The sequence below is a fragment of the Orcinus orca genome, chromosome 3, assembly GCF_937001465.1.
Source record: "Orcinus orca chromosome 3, mOrcOrc1.1, whole genome shotgun sequence".
Lineage (NCBI taxonomy): Eukaryota > Metazoa > Chordata > Mammalia > Artiodactyla > Delphinidae > Orcinus > Orcinus orca.
This window is the reverse complement of record NC_064561.1, coordinates 128,253,632-128,269,915: the sequence shown is the minus strand read 5'-3', so window position 1 is coordinate 128,269,915 and position 16,284 is coordinate 128,253,632. Positions and strand designations below refer to the sequence as shown.

Genomic DNA, 16,284 nt, shown 5'->3' with positions numbered 1-16,284 from the left:
AAGTGTTTATTTTTTATCATGCTACTTGTTCATCATGGCTTAGCTCTTCACTCTGGCCCTGAGGCTGGTGGAAGAACCTCTTCTTAGAACATTCTTAGTCATCATGTTCGAGGGGCTAGAAATATGGTGAGGCACACTGGCTCTTCTACCCACATATTTTGTTGTCTGTCTTCCCCCCACTAAAATATAAGTTCTGTAAGAGCAGGGATTGATTTGTTTACTGCTGTCTCCTCAGCACTTAAAACAGTTTTCAGCTCATGGTAGACACTCTGTAAGTGTGAAGAAGGACCATGAGTCTGACTTTTTGGATTCTAGGGAGTCTTCTTGCTTGGAGTGGTGAATGATTCACACCTCAGAAACAGACGGCTTGCGTGCTTGTGTGCAGGCATCATGCATCCATCTGTACTTACCATGCTGTGGGCACTGTGCTAGACGCTGGGTGTATACAATATATATGTAAATAAAACAAGTTCTCTCTGCTCTACATGGAGTATACAGTGTAGGGGAGGGAGACAGACATTAAATATATGCTTAAATATAAAGTTACAAATTACTAGAAATGTTACAAAGGAAAAGAACAAGCTTCCATGGGATAGAATAATGGGGTTGACCTAATTTGGATTAGGGAGTTAACGAAAGTCCATTTTGGAGAAGTAACATTTAAAACTGAGACTTGAAGCATCAGTAAGAGACTCATTCTAGGGCAGGAGTGTTCTAGGCATTGGAGACCATGGATGTGAAGACCCAGATGTGTAAAAGAGAGATCACATTCTAGAAAGTAAAAAATGCTTACTGAAACTGAGTAAGGAGAGATGGTGGTTAGAAATGAGGTTAAAGAGATAATCAAGGACCAGGCTTTAGTAAGGGTTTAGGTTTTCTTCCAAGAGCAGTTGGAATACATTGAAGAGCTGTATGCAGGGACGTGACAGGATATGGTCTGCATTTTTAAAGCTAATTCTGACAGTTTCATGAAGAATGGATTATAGTGAGGCCAAAGGAGAATCAAGAGTCCAATTTGGGGCTTCCCTGGTGGCGCAGTGGTTGAGAGTCCGCCTGCCAATGCAGGGGACATGGGTTCGTGCCCCGGTCCGGGAAGATCCCACATGCCGCGGAGCGGCTGGGCCCGTGAGCCATGGCCACGCCCGTGAGCCTGCGCGTCCGGAGCCTGTGCTCTGCAACGGGAGAGGCCACAACAGTGAGAGGCCCGCGTACTACAAAAAAAAAAAAAAAAAAAAGAGTCCAATTTGGAAGGCAGTATCATAGTCCAGTGAGAAGGATAAGGGTCAGTGTGGTGGCCTTGTAGAAGGAGACAAGTGAATGCATTTGGAGATGGCAGGGGTAGGGTGAATGGGAGAATTCTAAAGGGATTCAAGATCTCTTCCAGGTTTTGGCTTGTAAGCCTATGTGTATAGAGATGAATGGCAAAGGCTAGATGAAGAGCTGTTAGTTTGAGGGGTCGGAAGAGCATGAGATGCTCAGTTTTGAACATGTTAATTTTGAGCTGTGTATACCTAAGTGGAGACATCAAATGGGCAGTTTTGGAGGCTGTAAGTAATCTTGCCTGGACATAATATTCACATCCCTTATCCACAATTCTGAATTCCAAAAGCTCTGAAAACCAAGAATCTTTTTCCTGGAACTCAGTTGGCAGCAAAACTTGAACCGATGTGAGGCTAATTTGTAGTCTCTTTATCCTACTTAGACTGAATATACATGTTTTCCTTTAGTGTTTGATAAACAGATGCCACTGCAGATCCTGTTGGTAGTATTATGAGATATATGGTAACACCACGTTATCTTTATTTTTAAAAATCCAAAATATTTAAATTCCAAAACAGCTGGTCCCAAAGGTTTTGAATAAAGGATTGGGACTTTATAAAATAGGGGCTGGACAGTACACACAGCCATAATGACATCACCTTTGGATAGAGTGTGGGGAAATAATGGCCAAGCTCTGAGAGGTTCATCATTGTCAGTTTGGGAGAGGAAGAGATGCTGAAACCCACGTAGGAGAAGCCAGAGAAGGAATAAGACTGGGAAATGTAATGTCATGGCAGCTCGGAAATGATAATGTTTCAAGAAGGGTTTAGTTGTGTTAAATGAGGCTCCATCTCTAGTGAGATAAAAAGTTTCAATTTCTATAGCAACTGAGGTCATTGTAGACTTCAGCAAGTTCTCTTTTATCTTTTAAATCATTAGGAACACTCATTTATAAGGCAGTTATTATTGATTTGTTAATTTCCTATCAAAATGATTAATTTCTATCAGTGAAAATGTTTGCCTTTCAGTTATTTAATTTGAAAAAACAAATTAGAATTTGTTAGAGTCAGTGTTTTTTTTTGTGTTTTTTTGTTTTTTTCTTTCTGTGGTACGCGGGCCTCTCACTGCTGTAGCCTCTCCCGTTGCGGCCATGGCTCATGGGCCCAGCCGCTCCGCGGCAAGTGGGATCTTCCCGGACCGGGGCACGAACCCATGTCCCCTGCATTGGCAGGTGGACTCTCAACCACTGTGCCACCAGGGAAGCCCAGAGTCAGTGTTTTTTGTTTGTATATATTACCTTATAAAGAATCTTCAGCACTCATCTTTCCCTCTCCTTACCTCTTTCTGCTTCCTCATTACATTTTTTCAAATTGCATTTTAACTGTTTATCTTGCCAGTTCCAAGATGGAAACATTAATTTGTTTGAGCAGATGTTTAACCATGGTGCTTTTAAAGTTGATGGTATACTGTGCTGATGTGTATGTGTGTTCTCTCTCATGTTCCCTCTTTGTCTCTCTCTGTCTGTCACACACGCACAACTGTAGGACAGGTGAACTTTTGTTTCTTGATAGACAGTAGACTTTATTTTGGGTTATTTAGAAGGGAAAAGAATTCTTTTGCTTCTCTACTTTCCTTTTGTTCCAGGCCAAGCGGGTTGACTTAATCCTAGTGGGAAGGGGCCTGTCAATCTAGTGAGAATGAAATGGCAGGACATATATTTACCTGGGGTGAAAGAAGTTAGAATTTACTTGGAGTACTTGTGATGTAAGTTTTTGCATTTGAGTTGAGAATAAGCATTATTAAAATTGTGACTCTGTGCTTATGCTTTTCACCACTGTCAGTTAATGACACTTAAAAAACTTGAAACAGTAGGGAGATTTTGTTTACTTTGAACAGTTAGATGGCTAGTTCAAGGAAATTTGAGATTTGCTTGAGCAACACCCTCAGATTAAGGAGTTTTAGTATTAGAGTGCTTTTCTATACCTCTCCTGGCTGACAAAATTGTACTTTTTAAAAAATCTAATATAACAGTACATATGAACACAGTGGATTTGAAATTGCAAGGAGGAAGAACTCTGATTTGTTCAAGAAGATTTATTCATTTATATTCAAACACTTGATACTATATTCCCATTGCTGAATAACTCTGAACTTATTTCGTAGTCACTAATTTTGAGGAATTCTGATATTTAGCAGTCCTCCCACCAAAAATAAAGCACAGTTTCAAGATTGTAGCTGAATCATGCTTTTAGTTTCTGTTTGGCTTCATGCTTCAAGATATTTCTCAATTATTAAGGATCTGACTTATTCAATGTAGGTGTTTCAAAAGAGAATAAGAAGAAGGCACAAGTTTCCTTGGAATTAGGGATCATCCATTTGAAATTAGTGCCTGTTTGACCAAGCTTTCCTGGATTTGGGACTACCTGTCTATGAGAAAATATCTTGTTCATTAAATTGCAGAAATTTAAGCAGAGGGTGAATTCTTATAATATGAACGTAAAATAGGATCATGCTTCTCCTGAATGTTCCTCAGTTCTTAAGGGTAATTCAGGATCTTGCAGTATTGGTATTCTCATTGGACTTGGTCAGAATTAGTCAAGACAAGCACTCTATTTTAACTCATCATTCCTCATGAATAAAATGGATTTAAGTTTTTGGACTTTGTTGCATTACTGCCAAAACTAATTTCACCATAATTGATTTTTTTTTAGAAGTTCAGACCCTTTACACAAATATAGACATGATTATTTGGCTTAGTGATTTCTGATCACGTAACTCAGTGCTGAAGAAAATTGGACATTAAATATGGGGTGAGGGAATTTAATTTGATAAACTAGGGAAAAATAGCAAACATTTAGGCCTGCTCCTTAGAACTGATGTAATTTGGCAAGAAAGTGGGTAATCAGGTTTGTGCACTGGAAATGACAAATGTATTTTTGTTTGAAAATGACTAGTTCAACATTTCCCAAATCCTGTTTTGAGGAATATTATTGTTCTGTGAGATATTAATAGATATTCAGAGAAGAAGAAAAAAGGGTTGTATGGTCAAAGAAATTTGGAACACACTGGGTTAAGCAGAGTGAAACAAGTTTTGATACTTTAGTATTTCTCAGTTACTTCAGTTTTTAATACATTTATTGTGAAGCCAAGTCTAGCAGTGGTTTTCTTCCTGGGGAGTAAATATCAGAATAACCTGGGATTTTTTTTCCAAACAACATTCTTACCTCTTTCCAGCCCATTGCCTAAGTAGTCATGGAGGATCTATTTGTTTTATAGTTTGAAAACATTCTCCAGGTCATCTGAATCATCTCTACCTTCAGTTGAGAACTGCTGGGACAGAGTATACATACAGGCTTTCCCAGATTTCTTTGACCATAGACTGTCTCTTTTGGAGACTATGTATTAACATTTCCAGAATTAGACCTTTTTGAAAGTCTATGGGCTAGATTGTAAAGTCTTAAGAAGTAAACTGTAGTTTTAGCTCTGCAAACTAATTGTTTCTCAGTTTTTGAAATACTTGGTTTTTTGACACTATTCTCTTCTGGGTCTCCTTCTAATTTTCTGGCCATGATTATAGATTTTAATTTGTGGTATCTTCTGATTCTGAAAAAGTCATATTTGCCTGAGAAATGATGTAACAAAAAGTTAACTTTTTTCAATGCTGTATTTTTCGATGCATTGTTAAATATTAATGATAACTTGACAAATTTGGTTAGCTGTATTAAGATGACTTCTAAAAAGTGTTTTGATTTCAGAATATATCTGTGTGTGTGTAATTTTTTATATTCGCTACCCAGAAATTTCAAGATATTGAAGAAACTCATCTCATTCATATAAAAGAAATTATAGGATCCTTGTCAAATGCTATAAAGGAAATTCATTTACAAATAGGCCAGGTACGTTTTTACTTTTATTGAACTGATTCATGAGAATTTTATGTTCACTTCTGACTCTAAAAATCATAACTCATAACATGATACTGAATTATTTCAGGTAAAGAATATGTATTTACATGTATTAAATACAGAATAACCTGGATTTTACCATCCTATGAAGGATGATAATTTAAATTAATTATGGAGTTAAAATTCTGAAGTTAACAATTTTTGAATATTTCTTTATTACAAAGTTTTACTATTTTAAAATTTAGCATAGCAACTTCAATAAGTTATAGAGCTTGTGCTTAGAAAATTTCCAAAAATATAAAAGTGCCTTAACGATGACATTTGGGGTGCATTGAAATATAGTAGAGAAAGATGAATTCTGTTATTCTTGGTTACTAAAATTCTAATACTATTTTCATTGCGGTATAAGTTTTATTTATCGTAAGATTTATGTCCCTAAAACACTCAAAGATAGGAAGAGGACACTGCCTTGACTTCTAAGGCTGTGAGACCGTACGTTAAGGGTTCATGTAAAAAGTGGTTTGTATCCGTAGATCTACTAACAGAGTTAGGTAACAGAGCATATTAGGCAAATGAAAGTTCTTAAACGCTCTGGGTCAAAAAATATATATTTTGGTATAATGAATTTTAATTGTTTTGTGGAAGTTTTGTCTGAAATACAGTAAGAATATTTATGGAAAGTGAAAAAAATTTATCTTTATTTCATTTTAATAGGTCCATGAAGAATTTATGAATAACATGGCTAACACTACAGTTGAAAGCTTGATACAAAAATTTGCTGAGTCAAAAGGCACTGGGAAGGAAAGACCTGGTAAGATGACAAACTTTGCAAGGAAACATATTCACATTTCCCATCCAGTAACAAATGTGTTTGCCTTTAAATTCCAAAATTGCAAAATGGAGCTTGGGAGATACCTAAAAATCTGTGTGAAATCTCAGATATCATTTACTTTGTGTCTGATGGTATGTTAGGTTTTTGTTTTGACCTTCAGTAGTTAATAATTTAGTACTACTTAAAGTGGTTATCATACCTTTACTAAATTAATATATTACAGTTTATATTTTCAAAAGTAGAGTTAGCAACAGAAGCCCATTTTAATGAGACAAAGAGTGGGAGAGAATATTAAGCCCTCAGAGCATTGAGGCCAGTGGAGAACATTTCGTAAAATTTAATAACTTTTTTCTTTCCTCATTCACATATATATTCAACAAATTTATTTATTGGGTGCTAATAGTATTCTGGGTACCATTTTAGACACTGGGGAATGTACCAGTGAGTATAGGCATCCTGGTTCCTATTTTATGAACAAATGATAATGGGTTTCCTTAATCTTACTTTTAATAAGCATGTTATGTTATATCAAATATAATAAGCACCATTCTCTTCTCCTGCTCAGCATACTTACAGTCTTCTAGATTTGTTTTGTTTTGTTTTGTTTTATTTATTTTTGGCTGCACTGGGTCTTCATTGCTGCGCACAGGCTTTTCTCTAGTTGCGGCGAGTGAGGTCTACTCTTTGTGATGCACGGGCTTCTCACTGCGGTGGCTTCTCTTGTTGCTGAACATGGGCTCTAGGCGTGTGGGCTTCAGTAGTTGCAGCACGCGGGCTCAGTAGTTGCAACACGTGGGCCGTAGAGCATGCGGGCTTCAGTAGTTGCGGCACGTGGGCTCAGTAGTTGCGGCGCACAGGCTCTAGGGTGTGTAGGCTTCAGTAGTTGTGGTGCGCGGGCTCAGTAGTTGTGGCGCACAGGCTTAGTTACTCCACGGCATGTGGGATTTTCCCAGACCAGGGATCGAACCCATATCCTCTGTGTTGGCAGGCAGATTCTCAACCACTGTGCCACCAGGGAAGTCCCAAGTCTTCTAGATTTCTTGAATCTATTGGTTACTCTACCATATTCTTGCAAGATACTTGTTTTCATTCCACAGGTAAAAATTATTCAGTCCAGTAAAGAAGTTAAAGTATAGTTTAGAATTCAGAAAAATGAATATGTGATTTGTAGAGAAGTCTGGGAGCCATTTTTCTTCAGTGCAGTTCACAGCTAAGGCTTGAAACCTAAATCATCTTCACTTCCTTTTTCACACGTTTCGTTAAGTTTCAAATGGTATTGATTCAATTCCATTAGTATTTTTCCCTTCAGACCTTCCTTCTTACCTACCTCATTGAATACAGCAGCAGGTTTCTAAATACTGGCACAGTAGAGATTTCTCTAGTCTGTTTTACATGTTGTAGCACATTAATGGTTTGGGTATATAATTATGAACTCATAATGGCATTACTCATAAATCTTTGACTTTTCATTATAGACAGAATGAAATTTAGATTCTGGACTTAGATTCAAAGCTTTTTGGGATCTGCCCTTGCCCAATCTTTTTTTTTTTTAATAGATTTATTTATTTATCTATTTATTTTTGGCTGCGTTGGGTCTTCATTGCTGCGTGCAGGCTTTCTCTAGTTGTGGCGAGCGGGGGCTACTCCTGGTTGCGGTGCATGGGCTTCTCATTGCAGTGGCTTCTCTTGTTGCAGAGCACGGGCTCTAGGCGCGCGTGCTTTAGTTGCTGTGGCTCAAAGGCTCTAGAGCGCAGCCTTAGTAGTTGTGGCGCACGGGCTTAGTTGCTCCACGGCATGTGGGATCTTCCTGGACCAGGTCTCAAACCTATGTCTCCTGCATTGGCAGGCGGATTTTTAACCACTGCGCCAACAGGGAAGCCCCTGCCCTTGTCCAATCTTTAGTCTTGCTTTCCATTTTTCTTTTCTGGCACCTTCCATTGCAGCCAACCTGAATTGCTTGCTGTTTCCTATCCAAACCCCGCTTTTGCCCTTGGTACCTTAGTTGCCCTTATGTCTGCTCTAGAAAATGCTATATCCCACTCATTTTTCAAATGAATAAATTCTTAAAAAGCCAGGTCACGTGTTACTTCCACCATCAAACAGAGAACTTTGTACCTTTTTTTGGCATTGCTGTTGTCTACCTTAAATTTTAGTAATTGTGCTTTTATGAAGAAAAGTTCTGTTTTTGATTCATCTGTTTATCTTTATTATGTGTAAACAGTACATTTTTGTTGAATGAATGAACAGATGGGCATATAGGTTAGCATGTTAAAGAGGCTGGAATGGGTGGATTTGCTATTAGATAAGTCTTGGTGAAGGAATAGTAAGTAATTATGGTTAAATTTAGTGAATTACTTACTTTGTGCCATGTACTATGTCAACTGCTTTGCAGGCAAACTTTGATCTTCAGGAACTCTTTGAAGTAGGTACTGTTATTCCCATTTTACAGATGATGGAAATATTGAGAGGTTAAATTACTTGCCAAAGCTAAGTACATGCCAGAATACTGGGATTAAATTTCAGGATCCTTGACCTCAAGGCCCATGCTTTGGAGAAATTAGAATAGAACTACCTAAATTTACATATGTAGGAGAATGAGGATGCTGAGATACATAACTACAAAATAGTGTGAAACCCTAAAATTCATTGTAAAGATTAAATTGTAAGTGCAAACCAGTTAAGAGAGGTAAAAACAATTGAATTTTTATATAGAGCATTTAGAAGTATTGATAGAATAAAAGCAAATGTGTATTGGCTGGTTAAAAATGCCTTAGACAGAACTGAATAAGGTTGATAGATTGTATCATTATCAGTATCCTGTTTGTGACATTGTATTGTAGTTTTGCAAAATGTTATCATTGCAGGAAACTGGGCAAAGTATACAAGGAATCTTGCTGTATTTCTTTTCTTTTTTCTTTTTTTAGAACTGTACCGTGAATCTACAATTATCTCAAGAAAAATTTCAGTTACTTTCTTATCTGTGGTGTAGCACACTACTTAGCCCTGTGGTTTGTGGTCTATTCTTTACTACCAGTGAGACCTATAAGCCTCAGTACCCTCATCTATAAAGTGAGGATAATAATAGTACCTACCTCATGGGGTGGTTGTGAGGTTTTTATTGAGTACTTAATAAATGGTATTTTCTAAAAATTAATACATACCTGATTAATAGTTAGCTACTCTTGGTTATTGTTTATAAATTTAAATTTAATGGCCTCAAGGTATACGGCATGTAGAAAATTTCTGTAACTAAATGGTAAGAGGGAAGTGAAGATTGTGGTGACATGGGCTTTCCTAGAATTACTGAACCCAGAATTAGGTGACTGTTTCAGGCTGACTGTTGACATTGTGTATATGTCAGGCTGACTGTTGACATTGTGTATATGTGACTGATTTTCAAAATAAGTGATCCTAGAACTAATTTAAGGGGAAAAAAGGGAGTGGTGTGGGTGTGGAATGGAAAGAATAAGTATTACTTCTCCAGTTGACTTGTGGGTGAAGAGTTACAGCTCTTTCGTACATATTTGTTCTATTTATGTCACTAGAGGGGAGTCCATTACAGTGATGGAAATTTTGTGTTTCTCAGAAAAATAACACGTGATTGTGGATTTTGTTTTGTAAGAAGTATTCTAACCTTGAGTTGTATATACTATTTTACTGTTAACATTTTTCTCTCCTGTTTTGTAAGGGCTCCCTCTGGTGGATGAGTTCCTCTGTAAACTGGTTTTAGGCCTACGGGATACACATTTTAAAAAGAAAACAAGAGGCCCAGTTCTTTAAAAACTTTGTATAACTGAAAGTTAACCTATTTCTCTTGCACTGAAAAATTTCTTTAGTCAGTTATCTGTTGAGATATATAACCTCTAACTTTATGTCTTCAATTCTCCTATGTAAATCAAACACTTTGAGAGCATTAAATTTTTTTCCTATTCATTGAGACTATTTTATACTAATTATATGTAGTGTCATTTTTGTCATTACTTTTTTTTATTGAGATATAAGTGACGTATAACATTGTATTAGCTTTAAGGTATGCAACATAATGACTTGATATATGTATGTAATGCAAAATGATTACCAAAGTAAGTTTAGTTAACATCTATTCCCACACATAGTTAAAAATTTTTTTTTCTTGTGATAAGAACTTTTAAGGACTACAGTTGGCCCTGTCTGTCCGAGGATTCCACATCCACGGATATGGAGGGCTGACTGCGTTATGCCATGTAAGGGACTTGAGCATCTTCGAAACTTAGTATCTGCAGGGATCCTAGAACCAATTGCCTTTGGATACTGAGGGATGACTGTACTCTTTTAGCGGCTTTCAAATACATAATATAGTATTGTTAACTAAAGTCACCATGCTGTGCATTACATCTGCAGGACTTACTTTGTCTTATAACTGGAAGTGTGTATGTTTTGACCACCTTTACCCGCTTTGCCTAGTGGGGGACACCCCCCATCTGTACTCTGTATCTATAAGTCCAGGTTTTTTTTAGATTCCACATGTAAGTGAGATCATACAATATTTGTCTTTCTCTGACTTATTTCATTTAGCATAATGCCCTCAAGGTCCATCTGTGCTGTCACAAATGGCAGGATTTCCTTCCTTTTTATGGCTGAATATTTTGTTTGTATGTGTGTGTGTCTATATATACACACACACATATATATATGTATATATAGACACACACCATATTTTCTTTATCCATTCATTTGTCAGTAGACAGGTTGTTTCCATGCCTTTGCTATTATAAATAATGCCACACTGAACATGGTAGTGCAGATATTTTTTTGAGACGGTGATTTTTCTTCAGATAAATAAGCAGAAGTGGAATTGCTAGATCATATGGTAGTTCTATTTTTAATTTTTTGAGGAACCTCCAGACTGTTTTTGTCGTTACTTTTTCAGTGTTGTAGTGCCTTGCCTTCTGGAATTTGAGTCACTTAAAGTGTATGCTTTGAGTATATCAAAGCACCTGTGGTCTGAAACAGTCATGAATAAACAGGTGTTTTCTAATTTTGAATGTCTTGTTATGTTCTAACGACATTATCCTAGTATTTCTACCCATTCTCATATGTTTTAGTTGTAAAAGGAGATTAAAATCCATATTTTTGAAATTTCCTGTTTTACAGTCATTCTGCTAATTTCACTGTTTACTTTTCATAAAAGTTAAGCAAGTTTCCATTTATAAGAAACAAGGATAGATAACTTAAAAAGTTGGTAGGCCATTGTCTAATATGTTTAAATAAAAGATTTTTTTGCAGAGTTTATTTATATTTTCATTATATGATAATATAAGTTTATAGCTTCCATTTGAGGACTTCCAGGGACTATAATGTGTTTAAAGATACAAACAGGAGTTCCGGGAAGATGGCGGAAGAGTAAGACGCGGAGATCACCTTCCTCCCCACAGATACACCAGAAATACATCTACGCATGGAACAACTCCTACGGAGCACCTACTGAACGCTGGCAGAAGACCTCAGACCTCCCAAAAGGCAAGGAACCCCCCACGTACCTGGTTAGGGCAAAAGAAAAAACTAAACAGAGACAAAAGGATAGGGACGGGTCCTGCACCAGCGGGAGAGAGCTGTGAAGGAGGAAAAGTGTCCACACACTAGGAAGCCCCTTCGCGGGTGGAGACTTCGGGAGGCGGAGTGGGGGAGCTTGGGAGCCGCGGAGGAGAGCACAGCAACAGGGGTGCGGAGGGCAAAGCGGACAGATTCCAGCGCAGAGGATCGGGCCGACCGGAACTCACCAGCCGAGAGGCTTTTCTGCTCGCCCGCCGGGGCGGGCGGGACTGGGAGCTGAGGCTCCGGCTTTTGTCGGAGCGCCGGGAGAGGACTGAGGTTGGCGGCGTGAACACAGCCTGCGGGGCGTTGGTGCACCGCGGCTGGCCGGGAGAGAGTCCGGGGAGGGGTCTGGACCTGCCGAGGAGGCAAGAGACTTTTGCGTCCCTCTTTGTTTCCTGGTGCACGGGGAGAGGGGATTGGGAACGCTGCTTGGGGGAGCTCCAGGGACGGGCGCGGGCCGCGGCTGGGGGTGCGGAGCCCAGAGACAGACATGGGACGCTGGGGCCGCTGCTGCCGCCACCGGGAGGCCTGTGTGCGAGCGCGGGTCACTGGCCACACGCCCTTCCGGGGAGCCTGTGCAGCCCGCCACTGCCAGGGTCCCGGGATCCAGGGACGGCTCGCCCTGGAGATCGCACGGCGCGCCTCGGGCTGCGGCGTCACGCCGGCCTCTGCCGCTGCAGGCCCGCCCCACACTCCGTGGCCCTCCCTACCCCCCGGCCTGGGTGAGCCAGAGCCTCCGAATCGGCGGCTCCTTTAACCCCGTCCTGTCTGAGCAAAGAACAGACGCCCTCCGGCGACCTACACGCACAGGCGGGGCCAAATCCAAAGCTGAGCCCCTGGGAGCTGTGAGAACAAAGAAGAGAAAGGGAAATCTCTCCCAGCAGCCTCAGAAGCAGCGGATTAGAGCTCCACAATCAACTTGATATACCCTGCATCTGTGGAATACCTGAATAGTCAACGAATCATCCCAAATTAAGGAGCCCTGTGGATGAAAGGCTCTTGGTGCTGCAGCCAGGAGTCAGTGCTGTGCCTCTGAGGTGGGAGAGCCAACTTCAGGACACTGGTCCACAAGAGGCCTCCCAGCTGCACATAATATCAAACAGCAAAAATCTCCGAGAGATCTCCATCTCAACGCCAGCACCCAGCTTCACTCAACGACCAGCAAGCTACAGTGCTGGACATCCTATGCCAAACAACTAGCAAGACAGGAACACAACCCCACCCATTAGCAGAGAGGCTGCCCAAAATCATAATAAGTCTACAGACACCCCAAAACACACCACCAGACGTGGACCTGCCCACCAGAAAGACAAGATCCAGCCTCATCCACCAGAACACAGGCACTAGTACCCTCCACCAGGAAGCCGACACAACCCACTGAACCAACCTTAGCCACTGGGGACAGACACAAAAAACAACAGGAACTACGAACCTTCAGCCTGCAAAAAAGGAGACCACAAACACAGTAAGATAAGCAAAATGAAAAGACAGAAAAACACACAGCAGATGAAGGAGCAAGATAAAAACCCACCAGACCTAACAAATGAAGAGGAAATAGGCAGTCTACCGGAAAAAGAATTCAGAATAATGATAGTAAGGTTGATCCGAAATCTTGGAGATAGAATGGACAATAGAATGGACAAAATGCAAGAATCAGTTAATAAGGACCTAGAAGAACTAAAGATGAAACAGGCAACGATGAACAACACAATAAATGAAATTAAAAGTACTCTAGATGGGATCAATAGCAGAATAACTGAGGCAGAAGAACGGATAAGTGACCTGGAAGATAAAATAGTGGAAATAACTACTGCAGAGCAGAATAAAGAAAAAAGAATGAAAAGAACTGAGGACAGTCTCAGAGACCTCTGGGACAACATTAAACGCACCAACATTCGAATTATAGGGGTTCCAGAAGAAGAAGAGAAAAAGAAAGGGACTGAGAAAATATTTGAAGAGATTATAGTTGAAAACTTCCTTAATATGGGAAAGGAAATAGTTAATCAAGTCCAGGAAGCACAGAGAGTCCCATACAGGATAAATCCAAGGAGAAATACGCCAAGACACATATTAATCAAACTGTCAAAAATTAAATACAAAGAAAACATATTAAAAGCAGCAAGGGAAAAACAACAAATAACACACAAGGGAATCCCCATAAGGTTAACAGCTGATCTTTCAGCAGAAACTCTGCAAGCCAGAAGGGAGTGGCAGGACATATTGAAAGTGTTGAAGGAGAAAAACCTGCAACCAAGATTACTCTACCCAGCAAGGATCTCATTCAGATTTGATGGAGAAATTAAAACCTTTACAGACAAGCAAAAGCTGAGAGAGTTCAGCACCACCAAACCAGCTCTACAACAACTGCTAAAGGAACTTCTCTAGGCAAGAAACACAAAAGAAGGAAAAGACCTACAATAACAAACCCCAAACAATTAAGAAAATGGGAATGGGAACACACATATCGAAAATTACCTTAAATGTAAATGGACTAAATGCTCCCACCAAAAGACACAGATTGGCTGAATGGATACAAAAACAAGACCCATATATTTGCTGTCTACAAGAGACCCACTTCAGACCTAGAGACACATACAGACTGAAAGTAAGGGGATGGAGAAAGGTATTTCATGCAAATGGAAACCAAAAGAAAGCTGGAGTAGCAATTCTCATATAAGTTATATATATATATATATATATATATATATATGTAGTTTGCTTGAGTGCAGTGTTTTTTGTTTTCTGTACTGAATTCATTAGCATGGGTCGGTATAAAATTTAGCATAGGTCAATATGTAATTTGTAAACTAATAAGGTCTTAAAAGTGAGGAATTAAGTCTTTTAAATTTAATTATTTATTGTAAAGAGCAGAATAGCATACATAAACAGGTGCCTAAGGAAAACTTGTATTCTAATATGGAACTCTCATGAACACCTTTTTTTTTTTTCTTCTAACGGTATGATAGTAGGCCATTTGATTATTTTTATGGCTTTAACTTTACAACAATGAAATATTCGTAAATTTTAAAAAGTATTTTTCTTTATTTGATGTGGGTGGGATACTGGAGAAATGAAAGGTCAAACATCTATTGAGGAATCCATACTTGTCTATATATTGTGTACTTTTATTTCAAGAACTGATTTAAAATTCCTAAAAGGATGCTATAATAAGTTATTATGCCATTTTACAGACTGAATTAAGTGAATTTCAGGGAGGTATGAAACTTGCCTAAGGCTATCCAGCTACCAAGCGGTAGAAGTGAGAATTAAATCCAGGTATACCTATAAAAAAAAAAAAAAAAAAAAAAAAAAAGAAGGCGAGGGCAGCACCAGGGTATGGGGTTGTTAGTTTTATAGGGGTGAGTAATTTCATACGCTGATGAGTGGGAGGAGTATTCCAGCTATTTTGGGGAAGGGGTGGGGATTTCTAGGAATTGAGCCACCGCCCACTTTTTGACCTTTATGGTCATCCTTGGAACTGTCGTGGCACCTGTGGGTGTGTCGCTTAGCTTGCTGATGTGTTACAATGAGTGTATACTGAGGCTCAAGGTCTAGTGGAAGTAGACTCGTCCGCCATCTTGGACCTATTTTGTTCTAATCAGTTTATGTTGTGTCCTCGGGCTATGTAATTCTTTTAAAGGTTGTGCCCTGCCCCCTTTCCTCCTGTTTCATATTGAATATATAATATTTACCAGAGTATGTTTTAATAATTAATACATGATATATTGTATAATTTATATATCATATATAATGATATCTATAGGTATTTGTTCTAATAAGTCATTAAAAATAAATGAATATTCAAAAAAAAAAAAAAATAAAGATACAAACAGAAAAAGCCCCAGAAAGGTAGACATAAAATATTGAAACAGCCAGCCACAAAGAGAAAGGGAAAAATGAGATTCTTGTGGTCAGACCGGCTAAATGTGAAATTAATTTATTAGTTTAGATATTTGGAATATTCTAGCTTCTACATTAGGTATATTATTTTAAAGTATGGGGGTGGTGGTGGCAGTGGGATGAATTGGGAGATTGGGGTTGGCATATATACACTAATATGTATAAAATAGATAACCAATAACCTGCTGTATAAAAAAAATAAAATTCAAAAAAAGTGAAAAGAGATTAGATCAGTGGTTACCAGTGTCAGGGGGACAGGGGGTGTGGGGCTGGGGAACTGAATGAAGGTGGTCAGAAGGTATGAACTTTCAGTTGTAAGATAAATAAGTCTTGGGGATGTAATGCACAAGATGATGACTCTGGCTAACACTGCAGCATGGTGTATCTGTAAGTTGCTAAGGGAGTAATCCCTAAAAGGTCTCACCACAAGGGAAACAATTGGGGGGATTAACTGTATGAGGAGATGAATATTAACTAAATTTATTGTGGCAGTCATTTCACAGTATATGTATGTCAGGTCATTATGTGGTATGACAGACTTATACAGAGCTGTATGTCAATTACATCTCAATAAAAATGGGAAATAAAAGAAAAAAGAATAAAGTATAGGGTACAAGTATATAGATTAAAAAAAAAACAAAAAAAAACTAGTGATCATCTTTCCAGACCCCTCAAGGATTAAGAGTAATGCCAAACCTATAAATGGAACCTCCTTCCACTCCCTCCATGAAATTTTTTTTTTAATTCAGAGAAGTAGAAACCCTTTTGTAGAAAGCAAAATTAAAAATAGCCAAGAAGATCAAAGACCCACAA

At 38.8% G+C, this 16,284-nt stretch overlaps 1 protein-coding gene across 1 annotated transcript in view; it reads left to right on the top strand.

Annotated features, from left to right (window-relative positions):
* The window catches only part of FCHO2 (FCH and mu domain containing endocytic adaptor 2), a 119,957-nt gene that overhangs the window by 41,102 nt on the left and 62,571 nt on the right, over positions 1-16,284 (top strand). The window contains exons 7-8 of the mRNA XM_049707713.1: positions 5,058-5,156; positions 5,880-5,976. Of these exons, the coding sequence (XP_049563670.1) occupies positions 5,058-5,156; positions 5,880-5,976 (196 nt within the window). The remainder of the gene's footprint in view (positions 1-5,057; positions 5,157-5,879; positions 5,977-16,284) is intronic.